This window comes from Ornithodoros turicata, unplaced genomic scaffold (assembly GCF_037126465.1).
Source record: "Ornithodoros turicata isolate Travis unplaced genomic scaffold, ASM3712646v1 Chromosome44, whole genome shotgun sequence".
In the NCBI taxonomy this organism is placed as follows: Eukaryota; Metazoa; Arthropoda; class Arachnida; order Ixodida; family Argasidae; genus Ornithodoros; species Ornithodoros turicata.
Window position 1 is genome coordinate 954,857 of NW_026999374.1, and position 24,522 is coordinate 979,378.

Sequence of the window (24,522 nt, forward strand, 5' to 3'; positions counted from 1 at the left end):
AGGAAAAAAAAAGTGATTTTTTCGAGTCATTAATTGGTTTCGGTTTCCATATTTCTTGCGCGGAGCTGTGTTCATCCGCATGGTTCACACACGGGGGCGATGGAAGATTATAGGAACAGCCGCAAGAGGTATTCGTTCTCCAAGCGACTGCGTTGGCGGTTCTGTCGTTCCGTAGACGAGATAGCGTGCTGTTATCATGGATGATGGCGAATGGGCCTGCGAGCGCTGTCAACTAGTGGGGTACACTCTTAAGAATTAGCTACACCACATATCAGGCTCCTAGCCAACCATCATCCCGATTGACAACGTTGTCCCTCGATTTGTTGAAAACTGGATGCGGAGCCTTTTTGTCCTTATGTTCGGCATAATTGATACCAAAAAAGAAAAAAAGAAAAAGAAACCATATGCCTCCCATTTTCCTCAAATCAAGGGAGAGACCGTTGTCATTCGGGATGATGGTTGGCTAGGAGCCTGCTATGTGGCCTAACTAATTCTTAAGAGTGTACCCCACTAGTTCACAGCACTCGCGGCGCATTCGCCATCATCCATGATAAGAGCACGCTATCTCACCTACGGAACGACAGAACCGCCAGCGTTGTTTATCAGTCGCTTTGAGAACGAATACCAAAGCGTCTGTTGCAGCTGTTCCTATAATCTTCCATCGCCCCCGTGCGTGAACAAGGCGGATGAACACGAAATTGACATCCGCACAGCTGATCCAAAGAGCGCATTGGTGTACAGCTCCGCGCAAGGAATATGTAAACCGAAACCAAATAATTACTCTGAAAAATCACTAAGTGTCGATGCCTTTGTTTTTCTTGGAATATTTTTCGCTGGAGGTCCCGAGGCGTAAAACAGAGGTACCGTAACCGTGCGAAGTAAGAGTTAAAAGTTAGCACGTTTATTTAATTAGTGAGTGTATGCAAATGAGCCGCACACTGCTCAGTTCATGGCCGATGTCCCAAGGATCTCTACCGAAAAGAAATTTCTTCGATGGCGCAACCTGTTCACGAATTATCCAGCCGGGGTATTTCGGCGGGACACCCGGTACATAGTTGTAATTGTGTCTTGCCGTAACAAGACAGAAAGGTGGGTGAACAACCTACTTCCCTCTGGCCAGGCGTATTCTAAAATTCTGTTAATATCTAGCATGTCTGTCTTTCCAATACAGCGCTGTAGCTGACACAGTGAAGAGCATCAGCCAATCATGAAGGTCCTTCTGCTGTTACTCGTCGTCATTGGATGTGAGTATCCAGGGCAACATTTCCGAAACATGTCCAAATGTTTACGATGCTGTAATAATTCCCTTGCAGTGGCGGCAGCTGATGCCTTGCCTTGGAAGGGACGTAGAAGTGCTGATCCCGGTAAGAAGATCATTTTACACGTCCATCGTCGATGAATATTAGTAATATGCTGGACAGCTTTTAATGAAAGAACATGAGTCTGCTGACGCCACCTTTATAGGGTCTAGGACCCTCATTCGATAATAATAATAATAACAACAATAATAATCGATTAAATATCCAAGTGGTTTTAGATCTACAACATAAGAGGGTAGTGATACAGCACAGATTGTTCCATAAGAAGATATCCAGCAGACTTATCTATCTTAAAAAAAGGAAAACAGCTATACTGCACCGTCTCGCGTTCTCTCGATGTGGATCGAGACTGTCCTACACTCTTCAAAACAAACTTCACCGCATTAGCACGCTCCTAGCAAACCATAATCTCGAACGATATCGTTATCTGCCCTGATTCGTTGAAAACAGGGGGCGTACGCCTCCCGTTTTCAACAAATCCGAGCAGGTAACGATATCATTTGCGATTATGGTTGGCTAGGAGCGTGCTATGCGTTGAAGTTCATTTCTAAGAGTGTAGGCTGTACTAGACCATGCTGTTCCTACACTAATAAAAATGAACTTCACCACACAGCACGCTCCTAGCCAACCATCATCACGAATGACAACGCTCTCGCCCCTGATTTGTTGAAAACGGGAGGCGGAGCCTATTTTGTACCTATTATGCACGGCACAGAATAGGCTCCGCCTCCTGTTTTCAACAAATCAGGGGCGAGAACGTTGTCATTTGGGATGATGGTTGGCTAGGAGCGTGCTACGTGGTGAAGTTCATTTTTAAGAGTGTACTCAAGTCCCGTGCATTTACATCGCGCTTAGTATCCATGTCAGCGTTTCCGAAACATGTCCAAATGTTTACGATGCTGTAATAATTCTGTTGCAGTGCTGGAACTTGATCTTTTCGGTAGAAGTGCTGATCCCGGTAAGAAGATCATTTTACACATCCATCGTCGATGAATATTAGTAATATGCTGGACAGCTTTTAATGAAAGAACATGAGTCTGCTGACGCCACCTTTATAGGGTCTAGGACCCTCATTCGATAATAATAATAATAACAACAATAATAATCGATTAAATATCCAAGTGGTTTTAGATCTACAACATAAGAGGGTAGTGATACAGCACAGATTGTTCCATAAGAAGATATCCAGCAGACTTATCTATTTAAAAAAAAGGAAAACAGCTATACTGCACCGTCTCGCGTTCTCTCGATGTGGATCGAGACTGTCCTACACTCTTCAAAACAAACTTCACCGCATTAGCACGCTCCTAGCAAACCATAATCTCGAACGATATCGTTATCTGCCCTGATTCGTTGAAAACAGGGGGCGTACGCCTCCCGTTTTCAACAAATCCGAGCAGGTAACGATATCATTTGCGATTATGGTTGGCTAGGAGCGTGCTATGCGTTGAAGTTCATTTCTAAGAGTGTAGGCTGTACTAGACCATGCTGTTCCTACACTAATAAAAATGAACTTCACCACACAGCACGCTCCTAGCCAACCATCATCACGAATGACAACGCTCTCGCCCCTGATTTGTTAAAAACGGGAGGCGGAGTCAATTTTGTACCTATTATGCACGGCACAGAATAGGCTCCGCCTCCCGTTTTCAACAAATCAGGGGCGAGAACGTTGTCATTCGGGATGATGGTTGGCTAGGAGCGTGCTACGTGGTGAAGTTCATTTTTAAGAGTGTACTCAAGTCCCGTGCATTTACATCGCGCTTAGTATCCATGTCAGCGTTTCCGAAACATGTCCAAATGTTTACGACGCTGTAATAATTCTGTTGCAGTGCTGGAAGAATATCTTAAACGTAGAAGTGCTGATCCCGGTAAGAAGATCATTTTACACATCCATCGTCGATGAATATTAGTAATATGCTGGATAGGTTTTAGTGAAAGAACATCAACCGACTGGCTCCACCTTTCTAGGTTCTATGACCCTCATGAAAGAACTGATGTTCTCAGTTCATCAGTTCTCAGAACATCAGTTCTTTCATGTTCAACAATTCCGCCTGCGTCGATCCAGTCGTATTAACGTGTGTATGAGTGAGCAAAAATGTAAGAGTGAAAGGAGGATGAGTGAGAGAGAGTGGCTCGTTTCTCCCTTCAGATGACGCACCATTGGAAGCCGCTGAGAAAGCGTGTTAGCTTAGCTCAATTGGTAGAGCCCTGGACCGGCAATCCAGAAGATGTGGGTTCGATTCCTGCAGCTGGCTAACCTTTTCAGTGACTTTCATCTTTCATCTACGACCCTCATTGGGTAATAATAATAATAATCGATTAAATATCCAGGTGGTTTTAGATCTACAACATAAGTCAGTCAGCACAGATTGTTCCATAAGAAGTTATCCAGCAGACTTATACGTATTTAAAAAAAAAAAAGGAAAACAGTCATACCACACCGCCTCGCGTTTTCTCGATGTGGATCGAGACTGTCCTAGGCTGTACTAGACCATGTTGTTCTTACCCATGCCCCGTGTATTTACATCGCGCTTAGTATCCATGTCAACATTTCCGAAACATTTCCAAAAGTTTACGATGCTGTAATAATTCTGTTGCAGTGGCAGCAGCTTATTACGTGCCTGCGAGGGCTCGTAGAAGTGCTGATCCCGCTAAGAACATCATTTTACACATCCATCGTCGATGAATACTACTAATATGCTGGACAGCTTTTAATGAAACAACATCAGTCGGCTGACTCCACCTTTATAGGGTCTAGGACACTCATTGGGTAATACAGGGTGTCTACCAACCTGGAAAACCTCGAAAACAGGGGATTGTCAGGGAATTTTGATGTTACTGGCAAAGTCAGGGAATTGTCAGGGAATTTGGCTAAAAAGAAGCTCAAGTCAGGGAAAACAGCGGATTAGTGCCGGGATGATGCCGGTGGTTGAGCGGCAATGCCGCAGCAACGTTATCCCGACTAGCTTTTCGCCAGCACGACAAGCTCTGAGGCAGAAAGGCAGGAAAGCCTCAATAAATGGTCTGTTTTTGTGATGGATCTGTATCAAAACGTAGGAGCAGGCACACCAAGTTTCCTTTTGTTTTTCTCAGGGAATTTGCTTGAAATAGTCAGGGAAAACCTGGAAAAGTCATGGAATTTGAAGGCTGCAGTTTGGTATACACCCTGTAATAATAATAATAATAATAATAATAATAATCATCATCGATGAAATATCCAAGTGGTTTTAGATTTACAACATAAGAGGGTAGTCAGTCAGCACAGATTGCTCCATAAGAAGTTATCCAGCAGACTTATCTATTTAAAATAATGGAAAACAGTCATACCGCACCGTCTCGCGTTTTCTCGATGTGGATCGAGACTGTCCTATGATGTACTAGACCATGTTGTTCCTACTCACGTCTCGTATATTTACATCGTGCGTAATTGATCACCTTGGACTGGGCGTTCCTTTTCGTTGCGCCCGTAGAATCCTGGTAAGAACGTCATTTTACTCTTCCAAAACGCATCGATTGTTGTTGAATAATAGTAATATGCTGGACAACTTTTAATGCAAGTACCTCAGTCTGTTGACTCCACCCTTCGCTTACACCAATCACATCTTTGCTGCGTCGGACGTTGTACTCATCTTGTCACAGCCCACGCAATGCGTTAGATTAAGATCCACTAAAACGCTCAACGCATCAACACCGAATGTGTCTCCTGCTATAAAGACGATTATCACATTCGTGTCACCACATCAGATTAGTGTCCGTAGCGAACGCTGATATGCGGGGTAACCACAAGGGTCAGCACACAGTCATCGTGTCCGGCACGGCCTCTGTGTCTGTGATGATGGATCTGAGAAGAGATCCTTCGACCTTTAGATTAAAAACCTAGGACATTGAAAGAAGGGTGGTGCGTGCTCGTTACACTCATGTTGAGAACACACAACGAAGGGTCTTAGGTTACATGCAGCTGTGTGGCGTTGACTAAGCGGTGGTGGTGCTGTGTTCGCTGACTGAAGTTGCCATGGAGGAAAGAATAAGAAAATGCTCTTCTTCAGAAAAGCGAATTGTGGGGCAAGTGAGGTGAGGATGGGACATGAGCAGTAGCTTCTTTGGGGGCACGAGGGGGTTACGTTACCTGAATAGGGTCGCTTTGCATACGACACTTTGGGGGGCACTTTGACGCGCTAGACCGCACCTTTCCAAGTATTCCGAAACTATGCGTTGGGGTCTCTCATAGAGATGTGTGTAATCGAAAGCGGAAAATGAGCGGTGATGTCACTGTCCCCAATCTCGGCTTCACTTCTCAGAGCAATAGGACTCCTCCTCTCTTTCCTTCCTCCATGGAAGTCGGTCTCACGATAGTGGTCTCTATGTGCATGAAGATGAGGATGACGATGGTAAATGATAATCTGGATGAAGAGACGACGAAATAAATCTGGATCAAGGGACGATGCCTTTTCTTCGAGTCTAAGATACGTCTTTTCCTCTTTGAGTTGTCACGACATCCAATATGTTGTACGAATGAGACTTGCTTCAGGACAGCACAATCCCAAAATTCGCGGTCACCCCCCCGCCGGCGCACTCCGTCACTATACTCAGCCGCTATGCGGGAAGCTGCCTTACAGGATGTTAATTCAATGGGAGACAGCGTTTATGCCAATTAACAGCAAAACAGAATAAAATTTTTAAGATGTCATCGCCTAGTAGAGAAGAACACCATGTAAGGAACCCCTGGAGACATGAAAGGCACCAGCAGAATGTAACCCTAGTGCACCCTGGCCAAATGAATTTTAATGCATTGCGCCTATGGGGATTCCGCCGATTTTTGCACATCGCCCATGTTTAGACTACGATTTTTCGACAAAGGCAGTCAAATTCTGCAAATGTCATCGCCTATTTTGGTTCAGTACGTCCTCCAGGCCACATACCAACCACGGCACGATGTGTGAGTGTTAATCCTGATGCACCCAGGGCCTTCAAAGTTGCGACTCAGACAGGGTTCCCCTCCTAGGCGCTCGACGGACTAAGTCCCAGTATCATCGTAATACGCATGCGCTGAGACTGTACGGCCGGTCTGAAGGAGTTCGAAACGAGAACGGTCATTTTTTCCAGAACTCGAAGTGGCTGACAGAACAGACAACTTTATTTTCAGTGAGTAATATACAAATGATACCGTTTTGTATTTTATATCGCTTTTATATTAAACTATACAACTTGATAAAAGTGTCCATTTCGAGTGCCGTTTTGGAAGTGATTTTGTCAAACGCGACCTTCCAGGGTGCAACAGGAGAAAAAGGTACGGGGTTCAAAGCCCGTGATCGTACTTTCACATATACATACACATATACATTACATTACATAATCAGCTTAGAATATCTTTATTATCATCGTTATATCAAATGATATTAAGCCCCGAACTTGATGAAATTCGCCATTTGGCCGTTTTGGAAGCGATTTTGTCAAACGCCAGCTCTCAGGAAGCAACAGGGGTAGATACGGGGTTCTAACCCCGTGATCTTACTTTCACGTATACATATTAAAATATCAGCTTAGGATATCTTTAATATTATTTTTATATCGAATGATATTAAGCCCCGAAGTTGACGAAATTAGCCATTTGGCCATTTCGAGTGCCGTTTTGGAAGCCATTTTGTCAAACCCGACCTCTCACGGTGCAACAGGGGAACAAGATACGGGGTTCAAACCTCGTGATCTTACTTTCACATATACATACTACAGAATCAGCTTAGGACATCTTTAATATTATTTTTATATCCAATGATATTAAGCCCCGAAGTTGACGAAATTCGCCACTTTGCCATTTCGAGTGCCGTTTTGGAAGCGATTTTGTCAAACGCGACCTCTCATGGTGCACAGGGGAACAACGGACGGGGTTTAAACACCGTGATCTTACTTTCACATATACATATTACAAAATTAGTTTAGGACATCTTTAATATTATTGTTATATCAAATGATATTAAGCCCCGAAGTTGACGAAATTGGCCATTTGGCCATTTCGAGTGCCGGTTTGGAAGCCGTTTTATCAAACCCGACCTCTCAGGGTGCAACAGGGGAACAAGATACGGGGTTCAAACCCCATGATCCTACTTTCACATATACATATTACAAAATTAGCTTAGGACATCTCTAATACTATTTTTATGTTAAATGATATTAAGCCCCGAAGTTGACGAAATTGGCCATTTGGCCATTTCGAGTGCCGTTTTGGAAGCGATTTTGTCAAACCCGACCTCTCAGGGTGCAACAGGGGAACAAGATACGGGGTTCAAACCCCGTGATCTTACTTTCACATATACATATTACGAAATTAGCTTAGGACATCTTTAATATTATTTTTATATCAAATGATATTAAGTCCCAGAGTTGACGAAAATGGCCACTTGGCCATTTCGAGTGCCGTTTAGGAAGCGATTTTGTCAAACGCGACCTCTCAGGGTGCAACAGGGGAACAAGATACGGGGTTCAAACCCCATGATCTTACTTTCACATATACATATTACAAAATTAGCTTAGGACATCTCTAATATTATTTTTATGTCAAATGATATTAAGCCCCGAAGTTGACGAAATTGGCCATTTCGAGTGCCGTTTTGGAAGCGATTTTGTCAAACCCGACCTCTCAGGGTGCAACAGGGGAACAAGATACGGGGTTCAAACCCCGTGATCTTACTTTCACATATACACATTACGAAATTAGCTTAGGACATCTTTAATATTATTTTTATACCAAATGATATTAAGTCCCAAAGTTGACGAAATTGGCCACTTGGCCATTTCGAGTGCCGTTTAGGAAGCGATTTTGTCAAACGCGACCTCTCAGGGTGCAACAGGGGAACAAGATATGGGGTTCAAACCCCATGATCTTACTTTCACATATACATATTACAAAATTAGCTTAGGACATCTCTAATATTATTTTTATGTCAAATGATATTAAGCCCCGAAGTTGACGAAATTGGCCATTTGGCCATTTCGAGTGCCGTTTTGGAAGCGATTTTGTCAAACCCGACCTCTCAGGGTGCAACAGGGGAACGAGATACGGGGTTCAAACCCCGTGATCTTACTTTCACATATACATATTACGAAATTAGCTTAGGACATCTTTAATATTATTTTTATATCAAATGATATTAAGTCCCAAAGTTGACGAAATTGGCCACTTGGCCATTTCGAGTGCCGTTTAGGAATCGATTTTGTCAAACGCGACCTCTCAGGGTGCAACAGGGGAACAAGATACGGGGTTCAAACCCCATGATCTTACTTTCACATATACATACTACAACATCAGCTTAGGACATCTTTAATATTATTTTTATGTCAAATGATATTAAGCCCCGAAGTTGACGCAATTGGCCATTTGGTCATTTGGAGTGCCGGAATGGAAGCCATTTTGTCAAACCCGACCTCTCAGGGTGCAACAGGGGAACAAGATACGGGGTTCAAACCCCGTGGTCTTACTTTCACATATACATATTACAGAATCAGCTTAGGACATCTTTAATATTATTTTTATATCCAATGATATTAAGCCCCGAAGTTGACGAAATTCGCCACTTTGCCATTTCGAGTGCCGTTTTGGAAGCGATTTTGTCAAACGCGACCTCTCATGGTGCACAGGGGAACAACGGACGGGGTTTAAACACCGTGATCTTACTTTCACATATACATATTACGAAATTAGCTTAGGACATCTTTAATATTATTTTTATATCAAATGATATTAAGTCCCAAAGTTGACGAAATTGGCCACTTGGCCATTTCGAGTGCCGTTTAGGAATCGATTTTGTCAAACGCGACCTCTCAGGGTGCAACAGGGGAACAAGATACGGGGTTCAAACCCCATGATCTTACTTTCACATATACATACTACAACATCAGCTTAGGACATCTTTAATATTATTTTTATGTCAAATGATATTAAGCCCCGAAGTTGACGCAATTGGCCATTTGGTCATTTGGAGTGCCGGAATGGAAGCCATTTTGTCAAACCCGACCTCTCAGGGTGCAACAGGGGAACAAGATACGGGGTTCAAACCCCGTGGTCTTACTTTCACATATACATATTACAGAATCAGCTTAGGACATCTTTAATATTATTTTTATATCCAATGATATTAAGCCCCGAAGTTGACGAAATTCGCCACTTTGCCATTTCGAGTGCCGTTTTGGAAGCGATTTTGTCAAACGCGACCTCTCATGGTGCACAGGGGAACAACGGACGGGGTTTAAACACCGTGATCTTACTTTCACATATACATATTACGAAATTAGCTTAGGACATCTTTAATATTATTTTTATGTCAAATGATATTAAGCCCCGAAGTTGACGCAATTGGCCATTTGGTCATTTGGAGTGCCGGAATGGAAGCCATTTTGTCAAACCCGACCTCTCAGGGTGCAACAGGGGAACAAGATACGGGGTTCAAACCCCGTGGTCTTACTTTCACATATACATATTACAGAATCAGCTTAGGACATCTTTAATATTATTTTTATATCCAATGATATTAAGCCCCGAAGTTGACGAAATTCGCCACTTTGCCATTTCGAGTGCCGTTTTGGAAGCGATTTTGTCAAACGCGACCTCTCATGGTGCACAGGGGAACAACGGACGGGGTTTAAACACCGTGATCTTACTTTCACATATACATATTACGAAATTAGCTTAGGACATCTTTAATATTATTTTTATATCAAATGATATTAAGTCCCAGAGTTGACGAAATTGGCCACTTGGCCATTTCGAGTGCCGTTTAGGAAGCGATTTTGTCAAACGCGACCTCTCAGGTTGCAACAGGGGAACAAGATACGGGGTTCAAACCCCATGATCTTACTTTCACATATACATATTACAAAATTAGCTTAGGACATCTCTAATATTATTTTTATGTCAAATGATATTAAGCCCCGAAGTTGACGAAATTGGCCATTTCGAGTGCCGTTTTGGAAGCGATTTTGTCAAACCCGACCTCTCAGGGTGCAACAGGGGAACAAGATACGGGGTTCAAACCCCGTGACCTTACTTTCACATATACATATTACGAAATTAGCTTAGGACATCTTTAATATTATTTTTATACCAAATGATATTAAGTCCCAAAGTTGACGAAATTGGCCACTTGGCCATTTCGAGTGCCGTTTAGGAAGCGATTTTGTCAAACGCGACCTCTCAGGGTGCAACAGGGGAACAAGATACGGGGTTCAAACACCGTGATATTACTTTCACATATACATATTACGAAATTAGCTTAGGACATCTTTAATATTATTTTTATATCAAATGATATTAAGTCCCAGAGTTGACGAAATTGGCCACTTGGCCATTTCGAGTGCCGTTTAGGAAGCGATTTTGTCAAACGCGACCTCTCAGGGAGCAACAGGGGAACAAGATACGGGGTTCAAACCCCATGATCTTACTTTCACATATACATATTACAAAATTAGCTTAGGACATCTCTAATATTATTTTTATGTCAAATGATATTAAGCCCCGAAGTTGACGAAATTGGCCATTTCGAGTGCCGTTTTGGAAGCGATTTTGTCAAACCCGACCTCTCAGGGTGCAACAGGGGAACAAGATACGGGGTTCAAACCCCGTGATCTTACTTTCACATATACATATTACGAAATTAGCTTAGGACATCTTTAATTCTTTAATAGTATGGAGTAACACTGGCTTGCATAACAAGTTGTAAAGAGAAGAAAAGCGTGAACGTTTCGACACCTATTCGGGCGTCATCATCAGCACAGGAAAATGAAACGGGGGCTTAAAACGGGAATCCTTTTAAACCCTTGTAACAGACTGGTAAGGGCCCCTTTTGACTGTTACAGGCATTTATCTCGCTATGAATGTGCCAAGATTCAAGGAATTTTCTCACCCCCCATCTGTGTTCAAAGGTCAATGTTGTCGCGTTGTCAAAATTGAAAGTATGTCCTGTTCTTAACACGTGATCGACAAGTTCGGTGCGTTGATTCTTTGCTGGTGGTTTTGTCAATTGTGCCTTGTGCTCCTTCATTCTGGTGACCTTCTTCCTCGCAGTTTCCCCTACATAGCACGTGTCGCATTGTTGACATTCCAGTTTGTATACAACCCCTGCTTTGTACATGTGGGGCACAGAGTCCTTGGGATGGCACAGAATGTTGCGTAATGTTTGACGGGGCTTGAAAGTGGTTACAATACCAAATGGCTTTAACAGCCTTCGTACTGACTCTGATAGGCCACGTACATAAGGAATGCATACAATATTGTCGGGGGCAGGTCGGTTATCTGAGACGGAACACATTTTGGAGACCGTGTCTTTGATGAAACGCTCGGGGTAATGACACTTAGATAGAATGTTAGTGGCTAAAAACTGCTCAGATCTCTTAGCTTGATACGTGCTAGGTATCTCGTCTATATCGACATCTTTAATATTATTTTTATACCAAATGATATTAAGTCCCAAAGTTGACGAAATTGGCCACTTGGCCATTTCGAGTGCCGTTTAGGAAGCGATTTTGTCAAACGCGACCTCTCAGGGTGCAACAGGGGAACAAGATACGGGGTTCAAACCCCATGATCTTACTTTCACATATACATATTACAAAATTAGCTTAGGACATCTCTAATATTATTTTTATGTCAAATGATATTAAGCCCCGAAGTTGACGAAATTGGCCATTTGGCCATTTCGAGTGCCGTTTTGGAAGCGATTTTGTCAAACCCGACCTCTCAGGGTGCAACAGGGGAACGAGATACGGGGTTCAAACCCCGTGATCTTACTTTCACATATACATATTACGAAATTAGCTTAGGACATCTTTAATATTATTTTTATATCAAATGATATTAAGTCCCAAAGTTGACGAAATTGGCCACTTGGCCATTTCGAGTGCCGTTTAGGAATCGATTTTGTCAAACGCGACCTCTCAGGGTGCAACAGGGGAACAAGATACGGGGTTCAAACCCCATGATTAGGGTTTGTGGTTTTCGGCATTTATTTTCAACCCAATTCGGGGGGTGTTTATCGGCATTTATATGGGGGACTATAAATCGGATTTTTTCGGCATCTATATTCCGCCCAAAAAATAAATGCCCGAATACGGGCATCTATTTATTTCGCATGAAGGAAAGCCTATTTTGCACGTGAAGTGACATTAACGAACCGAAAAGAAGTGAATCGATTCATGGCTTCATTACCAATGTCTTTTATTGCCTGTGCCAAACCAGCAAACAAGGAGACTACCTCTTGTTGTGATAGATGCAAGCGCACATCATCATGCTCGCATCTGTCATAGCGGCTCGCTCCTTGCGATTAATAACACGCAGTTTAGAGAACGCGCGCTCAACATTAGCGCTAGAAACAGGAATAGCCCATATGCTTGAGGCGCACTGCGATAACAAAGGCCAAACAACAACTTTATTTTCGACCTTGGAGAATGGGGTAACAAAGGCCATGTGCTGGAACGGGTCGTCCAAAACTGAATAGGAGATATATCCACCTGAGGGGAAGGGCATACAGCATATTCGTAATACTCACGCTTTATATCATCCATACGAGATTCATCTCGTAGAACAAATAAGAATAAGTCCTCATAGAGTGAAGTGCCTTGAAGTGCCTCAGGAACGGAAACAGGGGTCACTCCAAGTAGTAACTGGAGGGGAGTAGATAGAGGAATAGAAAAAACACAAAAATTAACTAGAAGGCTAGGGCAGGGGATGAGCGATCGGCTTTTGAAACTGTTTGGGAGCTCCGTACACTCGTGATCTCTTGTTAACCCGACAACAACATACCATAAAGGTTCTGAATAGTAAATTCACTAAAGGTAGGTGTGTCACTAAGTACGTGTGCTGCCAAAAGGCGGTCACCGACCGCACAAACACACACCGACCGACACACACAAACGCAAACCGAAACAAGAGCACAGCCCGAAGATAATGCCACGCTTGAGAAATAGTCGACAAAGGGAGATTCCAAGGGAATTTCTCTTTGCCGTTCCAGGAATGGCAGCTGTCAGGATACGAGAAATTCGGATTTTTTCGGAATATTCCGAATCTGAAAAAAATCATTCGGGGGGTGTTTTCCGGCATTTTTCGGAAAATGCCGAAAACCACGAACCCTACCCATGATCTTACTTTCACATATACATACTACAACATCAGCTTAGGACATCTTTAATATTATCTTTATGTCAAATGATATTAAGCCCCGAAGTTCACGAAATTGGCCATTTGGTCATTTGGAGTGCCGGAATGGAAGCCATTTTGTCAAACCCGACCTCTCAGGGTGCAACAGGGGAACAAGATACGGGGTTCAAACCCCGTGATCTTACTTTCACATATACATACTACAACATCAGCTTAGGACATCTTTAATATTATTTTTATATCAAATGATATTAAGCCCCGAAGTTGACGAAATTGGCCATTTGGCCGTTTCGAGTGCCGGTTTGGAAGCCATTTTGTGAAACCCGACCTCTCAGGGTGCAACAGGGGAACAAGATACGGGGTTCAAACCCCGTGATCTTACTGTCACATATACATACTACAAAAATAGTTTAGGACATCTTTAATATTATTTTTATATCAAATGATATAAAGCCCCGAAGTTGACAAAATTTGCCACTTGGTCATTTGGAGTGCCGGAATGGAAGCCATTTTGTCAAACCCGAGCTCTCAGGGTGCAACAGGGGAACAAGATACGGGGTTCAAACCCCGTGGTCTTACTTTCACATATACATATTACGAAATTAGCTTAGAACATCTTTAATATTATTTTATATCAAATGATATTAAGCCCCGAAGTTGACGAAATTCGCCACTTGGCCATTTCGAGTGCCGTTTTGGAAGCGATTTTGTCAAACCCGACCTCTCAGGGTGCAACAGGGGAACAAGGTACGGGGTTCAAACCCCGTGATCTTTCTTTGACATATACATATTACAAAATTAGCTTAGGACGCTTTTTGCTTAGGGAGTGTCGTTTCGGAAGCAGTTTCTTCAAACGCGACCTCTCCATGTACGGCCTGGCACCAGGATATTAAAGGGGCTTCGCACGTTTTAAAGGGCTCGATCTGCTGGCGAACGTTGCGGTATCCTCTGTTACAATCCCAGTACAAGCCGTTCATGGTATCTTTTTGGCACAATGATACAAGTCATTTGAGTCATTGTAAAGGGCCCTGCTGCCGCCTTTTCCAAATTTTGCGGTGGTTTCCGATGCAATCACAGGAGAGGGGCATAACATAAGCCGTCGCGTCTTTATAGGTGTGTAAAATGTCTGCCACCATGATTAAAGGGGCTTTTGTCCGTTTTAAAGGGCTCTGCTGTAGCCTTTTATGGAGTTTGCGGGCGCATCCGTTATAATTCCAGTAGAACGGCAATAGCATGCATAACCCATTGCGTATACTTATATGACTTTGGAACTATGATACAAGGGGTATCGACCGTTTTAAAGGGCTCTGCTGCCGCATTTTCCGTATTTTGTGGTAGTCTCTGTTATAATCCCAGTAGAACGGCATTGCACAAGCCATTGATGACATGTCATCGGCAGCATGATACAAGGGGTCTCGCCCATTCTGAAGGGCTATGCTGCATCCTTTTCCCGATATTTGCGGTCGCCTGTGTTATGATCTCGGTAGAATGACATAGTATAAGTTGTTGATAATATGACTGACAGCATGACACAAGGGGTTTTGCTCGTTTAAGAGGGCTCTGCTTCCACGTTTGCCGAATTTGGCGATCGCCTGTGTTATAACTCCAGCAGAATAGGATTGCACAAGACACTGGTAACTTTCTTTTCGCTCCATGATACAGGGAGTTTCGCCCGTTTTATAAGGCATTGCTGCCGCCATATCCAAATTATGCAGTCTTCTCTTGCGCAATTCCGGTAGAAAGGCACAGGATAAGCCGTCATTAATATGCCTTTGGTACCATGATACAAGGGGTTTCGTATTTTTTAAAGGACTCTGTTGCTGCCTTTTCCGCATTTGGTGGTCGCTTCTGTTGCGATCCCTGTAGAAGAGCATCATAAGCCGTTGATAATATCTGTTTGGAACCATGATTAAAGATGTTTTGCCCGTTCTAAAGGGCTCTGCTGCGGTCTTTTACGGATAGTACGGTCGCCTCCGTTACAATCCCAGTGGGAAGGGCAATAGCATAAGCCGTCTCGAATATGCCTGTGACAGCATGATACAATGGGTTTTGCCCGTTTTAGAGGGCTCTGCCGGCGCCTCTTCCAAATTTTGCGGTCACCACTGTCAAAATCCCAGTACAAGGGCCTAGTATAAGTCGTTGATAATGGCTTCGCTATGCAGAATTCACCAGTGACTCTTTGTTGTGTATTCCTTGGATGCCCCTGCCATCATCGGGGTTGCAGAAAGGTTACTTTTTACTTTTCTCAAAGAAGTTGGCAAGTGATGCAATGTTTCAGAAGGATACTGTGGTGGTGGTGGTGATGGTGAAAGGGCTTGCCGTTGTCGGCCTCACGTATATGGGCAGCGTCACGACTGACGCCCTGGGGAAATGTGCGTCCTGGGCAGACTTCTAGGGTCACTGTGGGTCATTTCTTGCAGGTCGAGGTGTAAGCAAACCATGGACTTGTTTATTCGTGCTGCAGTTCGAGAAAAATTGGTTGATTACCATGAACAGTGAAATTCAAACGGCTTCGTAACGGATATGCTCTCAAGCGGTGAACCACCCCAGGCCATAGTCATGAACTATTTGTTGTTGTTGTTGTAACGGATATGTATTTTCATCTATGATGTCTTTTCCTCAGACTTTAGCACCAGTGCTCGTAGGTGTCTGTTGCCGTGTAAATGTTCGGACTGCCGGCGATTTGCTGTGCAAGTTCACTTTTGTGCCCCGTATCTTGGCAAGTTTTTTTCCTTGCCGTCGCGGCTCTCTCACGCTGAATTCAAACGGTAGGTATCAGCCTTTGGTCCGTTGCGCAACTCGTATCAGCAGCGAAGAAGAACGACAATTTCTTCTTTGTCATTGTTGTTGCGGCTGGCACTATCATCAATGCGCATAGAAGCCAAGATGCGGTACCCGGCGTGATAACATGTCTGCGTGATTTCGAGTGGAGAGAACCATAGGGTGGTATATCTATATGGATACATATCTATGCGTATATGCATTGGTGGCCAAGCTGTATCGGGAAATCTCATGAATTAGAGGGGGGGTTTGGAAAAATTCAGGGGGAGTTTACACCTCCCCGGGGGGTGGGGGTAATGACCCTAGGAAAGGACCGCAATTATAGCAAAGTACCTTAGCGTGAACAGCTGAGCGGTATAGTTATTAGGCATTCGCATATACAATTCGTCAATGAGAAACTTCACTTGACACACCAGCAGAGACAAATGAGCTTCTTTTCCAAATTAGACATTGAAAATTTGAAAGGCGGTGCAAGTTCTTCGTACATAGTTCTTCACGAACGATTATCCCAACGTTCAGGAGCACTGAAAGTGTCGGTTTACACACTGTATTGCTGATTTTGCTTGCATTTTCAAAGTGAAAAAGAAAAAGGAAATCATGGAAAGAGAAATAATTAAAAATATTCACACATTGACCCTCGAACATAACTACTCCATGTATTTTTTTTCTTTTTTTTTTTCACTGCGCCTCTCTGTGCTCAGTATACAGTTTTTGGTGCATGATATCTGGAGAGGCTGCTGCTATGCTGGAAGCCCATAAACGTAGTGTAATAATTAAGATGACGTCATTCTCTGCACTTGTCTCCACTATAACTTCTCAATTATCATATTACTTACAGTGTAGTTTATCAAAATGCACGTTCAGGCCAGATCGCTAATCGCTATAACTACTAGCTGACATTCATGAGTCACAAGAACTGCTCGAATGTGAATGTCCTTCCTAACGTCGACAGGAGCAGCACTACATCGAGCAAGGGTAAAAACAATGCCTGAAAACCTGGTCTCATTCCGAATTCTTCATTATTGGTGTGCGCGTGTGTGTGGGAGGGGGGGCTGCTTTATTCTATTTAGTGGTCAAGAGCCCTCGGGACACAGAATAGCTGACTGCAAGCCATGCACATACGGCCCGCGTGTGTGAGAGCCCTGATTGCCCTGATCTAAGCATTACTTCATCTTAAGCGAGAAATAAATAATGTACTCGAGGGCGCGTAGCACTTGTTTAGCGTTATATCCAAATCTGGTATTTAGTTCTGCTCCAAAATATCTGGTCCAAAGAAGTCGCGTTTGATCAAATTATTGCCACTCACATCGCCACAGCACTCGCAGACGCCAAACTGTCCGTATCTTCCATTTCATTTAGTAATAACTCTAGATATAAACGTGATATCGAAGATGTCATCGCTTAATTCCGTAGTCTGTGTATCCATGCTCAATAGCTATATGGGTCCGCGGCCCATACCTGGTTCCCTTGCCAGAGCCCGCGAAGTAGCGTTTGGTCAAATCATTCATTTTCAAGCGACCAAAGAACAAACAGGAGACAAGATCAGACACAAGTCGCTCTGTTGTTGTTTCGTGTTTGTTCTTTGGTCGCTTGTGGATTTACACCAACCAGCCCAATCTATATACTTCAGACATTTTGCCAAATCGTCGCCCAAGTGGCACTCACTGGCACCAATTTGTCAGTTTCCTCTATTTTAGCTCGTAATAACTCTTGATACCAATTTGATACTGACGGTATCATCATAAAATTACGTAGTCTGTGTATCGTCTGCGGACCGTAGCTGCTGTCCTTGCTGCACTCTTAGAACTCGCATTTAGTGAATTTGTCGTCCAGAAGGCTATCACAGGCGCCAACCTGCCAATTTCATCCGGCAATCTCCCGATATCTGGAAAGTCTCATGCTCGTTCCCAGAGTTATACCCCAAGCAGCACAATGTACTGAAAGTCGAGTGCAATAGGGGTGGACGGTATGTGTCTTATCGATGTTCCTTAGTTTCAAGAGTCTGTTCAAGGTCTTCCACCTACCCGTCCACCCCTATTGCACCCGACTTTCAGTACATTTTGCTGCTTGGGACATCACGTCTTATTCTTTATCTTACGCGAATGCTCCCGGGCGTGTTATCGGTGTTGTTATCAGGTCTGGGCGCGAAACGGGAATTGTTCACCTCAGATATGTCCTCCTCTCCCTGCCCAGGTCTGTTCCTCCTCACGTACTCACGCACCACCCTGTAAACTTAGCTTCCTTGCGTAGTCCTCTGCTATCAGGTCAAGCCGGGTTTCAGAGGGGGTGTCCCTGAATGCTGCTCTTGGATGTCAAAATGACGTTCCCCATGTTCCTGAACACTCTTGAAGGAACGGAATCGTTTTCGTGTATACCTATTGGTCATACCACAAACTATGTCCGTTAGCCAATCAGATACTACAGCCCAAATTCAGCCAGGTAAATATTGCAGAACTTGCAATGTTTGCAAAACACGAAGAGTACCTTTTGGTAATTTAGGACATAAGAAAAAAAAAAAAACTCGAAATGAATAATGTAATCAGCACAAAGTAACCACAGCATAACTTTGGCTACCTTTATGATAACACTTTTCCGCCATTAGTGAGCAGTGGCAGTGCAAGACGCATCGTGAACACAGGAGCTTGCTTGGAAGCCCCTCTAGCAACGTGGACGGAGCGTGACGCTCCACCTTGAGGGTGACGTTGAGGATGGGGTGTATGCAATCTGGGCGACTACCTTTGACGAGAACAGGTCTCCTCTACACTCTTAAAAATGAACTTCACTGCACAGCACGCTCCTAGCCAACCATCATCTCAAATGATATCGTTATCTGCCCTGATTTGTTGAAAACGGGAGGCGTACGCCTTTTCTGTGACAATTATGAACAGCATAAGTGTCACAAAAAAGGCGTACGCCTCCCGTTTTCAACAAATCAGGGCAGATAACGATATCATTCGAGATGACGGTTGGCTAAGAACGTGCTATGCGGTGAAGTTCATTTTTAAGAGTGTAGTCAAAGATAGGAAAACAATACTATCATGGAGAGTGGTTGGTCCGCTTGCGGAAGACACCTTTCCCTTGCCCAATAATAAGATGGATGTGCTTCGTCGCTTCGGGTTCGTTACAACCTAGCAAGGGAAACCAATAAGAAACCAAAAGAGAATCCAATATAAACGAACGAGTGTTTGCGAACGCCGCCGCCTGCGCTTTTAACACACTCTAAAAAAAGAACTTCACCGCATAGCAAGCTGTGCGTCAACCATTGCCACGGATGATAGGGTTATCGCTTCTGATTTGAAGAGAGAGGTAGTCGTACGCCTTTTTGTGACAACTTTCATGTATCCAAATTGCCACAAAAAGGCGTACGCCCACCTCTCTCTTTGAATCAGACGCGATAACCCTACACTGGTAAAGCAGAGCTTCACCGCATCAGCACGCTCATAGCCAACCATCATTCCGAATGATATCATTCTGTGCATTGATTTGTCGAAAATGGGAGGAAGCGCCTATCTGGGGCAGATTATCTTGTCCCAGATAGGCGCCTCCCCCTGTTTTGAACAAATCATGACACAGAATGATATCATTCGGTGTGATGGTTGGCTAGGAGCGTGCTATGCGGTGAAGTTCTGTTTTAACAGTGTAGTCAAAGATAGGAAAACAATACTATCATGGAGAATGGTTGGTCCGCTTGCGGAAGACACCTTTCCCTTGCCCAATAATAAGATGGACGTGCTTAGTCGCTTCGGGTTCGTTATAGCAAGGGGTTTACGAACGAATGCGGTATTCCAAGCAGCACAATGCACTGAAAGTCAAGTGTAATAGGTGTGGATGGTATGTGTCTTCTCAACGCTCTAAGATGAAAGTCACTGAAAAGGTCAGCCAGCTATAGGGCTCGAACTCACATCTTCTGGATTACCGCGGTTCAAGCTCTACCGATTGAGCTAAGCGAACAGTGATGTGGGTTCCAGTCTTGCAGCTGTTTAGCCTTTTCAGTGACTTTCATCTTTCATCGTTAATTTCTTAGGCAATTTGAGGCTTTGTATGTATTTGTACTTTCTACGTTGTTTCAGCCCAAGAACATTCAGTTCTCTTATTATGAACCTTCTTTAGTTTCACCAGTCTGTACCTTCCCGTCCTCCCCTATTGCACTCGACCTTCAGGACATTCACCGACGACGCCTGCGCTTGTAACAGGGTTGGGGACTTTACGAGATTCAGAGACGAGATTCGCCTCGTTAGACATAAGAAATTTGAAGAAAAAGCTACTGCTGGGAAAACGCATACTCGCGAAATGCATCAGAAGCTGTCTTACAGAAGCCCTTACTGTCATGCACGGAGTAAGAACTCCGGAGCACGGAGCATGTACGGAGCATGTACTCCGTGCTCTCAGGCAACACACCTTGCGGAACAGACATCTGTATTACTCGTGCGAACGTCTGGTGACGTGAACATCTTGAAATCGAAATTTCCTCGATGTATTTGCGACGCAACTTTTGCTCGCGCACTATCTTCCTGCGTTGCAAAAACAGCTGTCCCTCTAATAAGACGATCTACATGCCCTGGTTTCCCTGTACAGTTTGAGGAGGACGCGAACAGCGATACGCAGAAAAACAGGAAGAAAAACCGCAGGATATCCCCAAAGAAAAAGGTCCGAGATGTCGTCATGTGGAATACAGTGATCTATGAGTTATACCGGCATACCTTGGAGAAAAATAAATATAACGTAGGCTGCTGCGAAGGGTCAAGATATCGTTTGTCGTGGGGGAGAGTAACGCACTCGCCGCCATAAAGGCGATTAACGAGACCTCAGGATATGACTTTTCTTGCTGACCTCTGCTGGACGCTAAAGAGAGGAGTACGTTTTTTCTTTTTTTCCCTCTTTTTTTTCTCAATCTGAAGATCCCGGAAGCCTTAGCTGTAACTTAGTTCTTCAGATTATGTTTTGAGTGGCCGTGAGTAGTATATACTCTTCCCAACACAAAGTCCAATATATACTGATGACTATATTCCATGCAGAGAATTCAAAGTTCAAGGCACGTGAAGCATCTCCTGGCTATTGTAAGTATTGCAATAGAATTCACTTATTCTGTTCTCGAATTAACCGCGAAAAATGCAAATTTCGTTCCCACATTTGGTGCCCTCCAATTGTGCAATACTTAGAATTTTTCGTTTTCTTCTTGTCTTTTTTTTTTTTCATTTGCCCCATTGTGTCTGCACTGTTTTCCGCCCTTGCGAGCAGGGTATTGTGTATTACCTAAGCCGTTGTCCACGAGCGACTGGGGCACATTATAACTAGAGCTGAGCGCGGGTGCAGGCATACCTGCGGGTACCCGCAGTTACCCGCACATCGTCACGATTTGCGGATAGGAATTCGCGATAGCTGCGGGTAGTGGGCAAAATGCGGGTGTACCCGCAATGCACTCCATCGCCAACTAAGTAATCCCTCTCTGTCGCACGCGAGCTCAGCAGTGCGCCATATCGTTGGCCGTATAAATCCATGTGCCAGACAACAGCAGGCAAGTGCTGGCGGGTGAGTTCGGTTACTAATGCAGACATATATGGCTCTCTGTTGGATTGCAGTTTCATTGGCATATGATTGAAGCCGTCCGACACACGTAGCCAACACTCAGAATTTCCTTCGTTTTAAAATAGAAACAGCGGTAAACTGGAAGAGGAACATTTCCCCCTGTGGGGCCGAATGCGGGTATGCGGACATACAGACAGAACTGCGGGTGCGAGTCACCCGGATTAAATTCTTGCGCGTGCGGGAGCGGGTCACACACGCGATGGTACAGTGCGGATCCAAGTTTGCTTACCCGCACTCACCCTCCACTTATAACAGTCATTAAAAAAGTTGAATTATACAACATTTAAAGTTGAGAACATGGAATAAGAAACTGTAACAAACCCGCGAAAACTGTCCGTGCTTGAAAGCTGAAGAGACTCCTCCAGGCATCGATCGCCATTCCCAATGAAACAATACAGAGTTTTAGTACGTCGTGTGCTATCCTGTTTGCGCAAGTAAGGGATAGCATAGATGGTTCTGCGCATGCCCAGAATAGCGAGAGACATTCTGTTCCTACACTAATAAAAATGAACTTCACCACACAGCACGCTCCTAGCCAACCATCATCACGAATGACAACGCTCTCGCCCCTGATTTGTTGAAAACGGGAGGCGGAGCCTATTTTGTACCTATTATGCACGGCACAGAATAGGCTCCGCCTCCCGTTTTCAACAAATCAGGGGCGAGAACGTTGTCATTCGGGATGATGGTTGGCTAGGAGCGTGCTACGTGGTGAAGTTCATTTTTAAGAGTGTACTCAAGTCCCGTGCATTTACATCGCGCTTAGTATCCATGTCAGCGTTTCCGAAACATGTCCAAATGTTTACGACGCTGTAATAATTCTGTTGCAGTGCTGGAAGAATTTCTTAAACGTAGAAGTGCTGATCCCGGTAAGAAGATCATTTTACACATCCATCGTCGATGAATATTAGTAATATGCTGGATAGGTTTTAGTGAAAGAACATCAACCGACTGGCTCCACCTTTCTAGGTTCTATGACCCTCATGAAAGAACTGATGTTCTCAGTTCATCAGTTCTCAGAACATCAGTTCTTTCATGTTCAACAATTCCGCCTGCGTCGATCCCGTCGTATTAACGTGTGTATGAGTGAGCAAAAATGTAAGAGTGAAAGGAGGATGAGTGAGAGAGAGTGGCTCGCTTCTCCCTTCAGATGACGCACCATTGGAAGCCGCTGAGAAAGCGTGTTAGCTTAGCTCAATTGGTAGAGCCCTGGACCGGCAATCCAGAAGATGTGGGTTGGATTCCTGCAGCTGGCTAACCTTTTCAGTGACTTTCATCTTTCATCTACGACCCTCATTGGGTAATAATAATAATAATCGATTAAATATCCAGGTGGTTTTAGATCTACAACATAAGTCAGTCAGCACAGATTGTTCCATAAGAAGTTATCCAGCAGACTTATACGTATTAAAAAAAAAAAGGAAAACAGTCATACCACACCGCCTCGCGTTTTCTCGATGTGGATCGAGACTGTCCTAGGCTGTACTAGACCATGTTGTTCTTACCCATGCCCCGTGTATTTACATCGCGCTTAGTATCCATGTCAACGTTTCCGAAACATTTCCAAAAGTTTACGATGCTGTAATAATTCTGTTGCAGTGGCAGCAGCTTATTACGTGCCTGCGAGGGCTCGTAGAAGTGCTGATCCCGCTAAGAACATCATTTTACACATCCATCGTCGATGAATACTACTAATATGCTGGACAGCTTTTAATGAAACAACATCAGTCGGCTGACTCCACCTTTATAGGGTCTAGGACACTCATTGGGTAATACAGGGTGTCTACCACCAATTGTCAGGGAATTTTGATGTTACTGGCAAAGTCAGGGGATTGTCAGGGAATTTGGCTAAAAAGAAGCTCAAGTCAGGGAAAACAGCGGATTAGTGCCGGGATGATGCCGGTGGTTGAGCGGCAATGCCGCAGCAACGTTATCCCGACTAGCTTTTCGCCAGCACGACAAGCTCTGAGGCAGAAAGGCAGGAAAGCCTCAATAAATGGTCTGTTTTTGTGATGGATCTGTATCAAAACGTAGGAGCAGGCACACCAAGTTTCCTTTTGTTTTTCTCAGGGAATTTGCTTGAAATAGTCAGGGAAAACCTGGAAAAGTCATGGAATTTGAAGGCTGCAGTTTGGTATACACCCTGTAATAATAATAATAATAATCATCATCATCATCATCATCATCGATGAAATATCCAAGTGGTTTTAGATTTACAACATAAGAGGGTAGTCAGTCAGCACAGATTGCTCCATAAGAAGTTATCCAGCAGACTTATCTATTTAAAATAATGGAAAACAGTCATACCGCACCGTCTCGCGTTTTCTCGATGTGGATCGAGACTGTCCTATGATGTACTAGACCATGTTGTTCCTACTCACGTCTCGTATATTTACATCGTGGGTAATTGATCACCTTGGACTAGGCGTTCCTTTTCGTTGCGCCCGTAGAATCCCGGTAAGAACGTCATTTTACTCTCCCAAAACGCATCGATTGTTGTTGAATAATAGTAATATGCTGGACAACTTTTAATGCAAGTACCTCAGTCTGTTGACTCCACCCTTCGCTTACACCAATCACATCTTTGCTGCGTCGGACGTTGTACTCATCTTGTCACAGCCCACGCAATGCGTTAGATTAAGATCCACTAAAACGCTCAACGCATCAACACCGAATGTGTCTCCTGCTATA

At 43.9% G+C, this 24,522-nt stretch overlaps 1 protein-coding gene across 5 annotated transcripts in view; it reads left to right on the top strand.

Annotated features, from left to right (window-relative positions):
- Positions 1-24,522, top strand: part of LOC135374099 (uncharacterized) — a 44,856-nt gene that overhangs the window by 12,400 nt on the left and 7,934 nt on the right. Inside the window, exons 2-8 of one of the 5 annotated variants that reach the window (XM_064607098.1) lie at positions 1,172-1,244; positions 1,314-1,364; positions 2,239-2,277; positions 3,152-3,190; positions 21,261-21,302; positions 22,662-22,700; positions 23,431-23,480. In XM_064607098.1, coding sequence (XP_064463168.1) covers positions 1,208-1,244; positions 1,314-1,364; positions 2,239-2,277; positions 3,152-3,190; positions 21,261-21,302; positions 22,662-22,700; positions 23,431-23,480 — 297 coding nt within the window. In that variant the 5' untranslated portion in view covers positions 1,172-1,207. The remainder of the gene's footprint in view (positions 1-1,171; positions 1,245-1,313; positions 1,365-2,238; positions 2,278-3,151; positions 3,191-21,260; positions 21,303-22,661; positions 22,701-23,430; positions 23,481-24,522) is intronic. The other 4 variants (XM_064607102.1, XM_064607101.1, XM_064607099.1 and 1 more) reach the window with 4 other exon arrangements.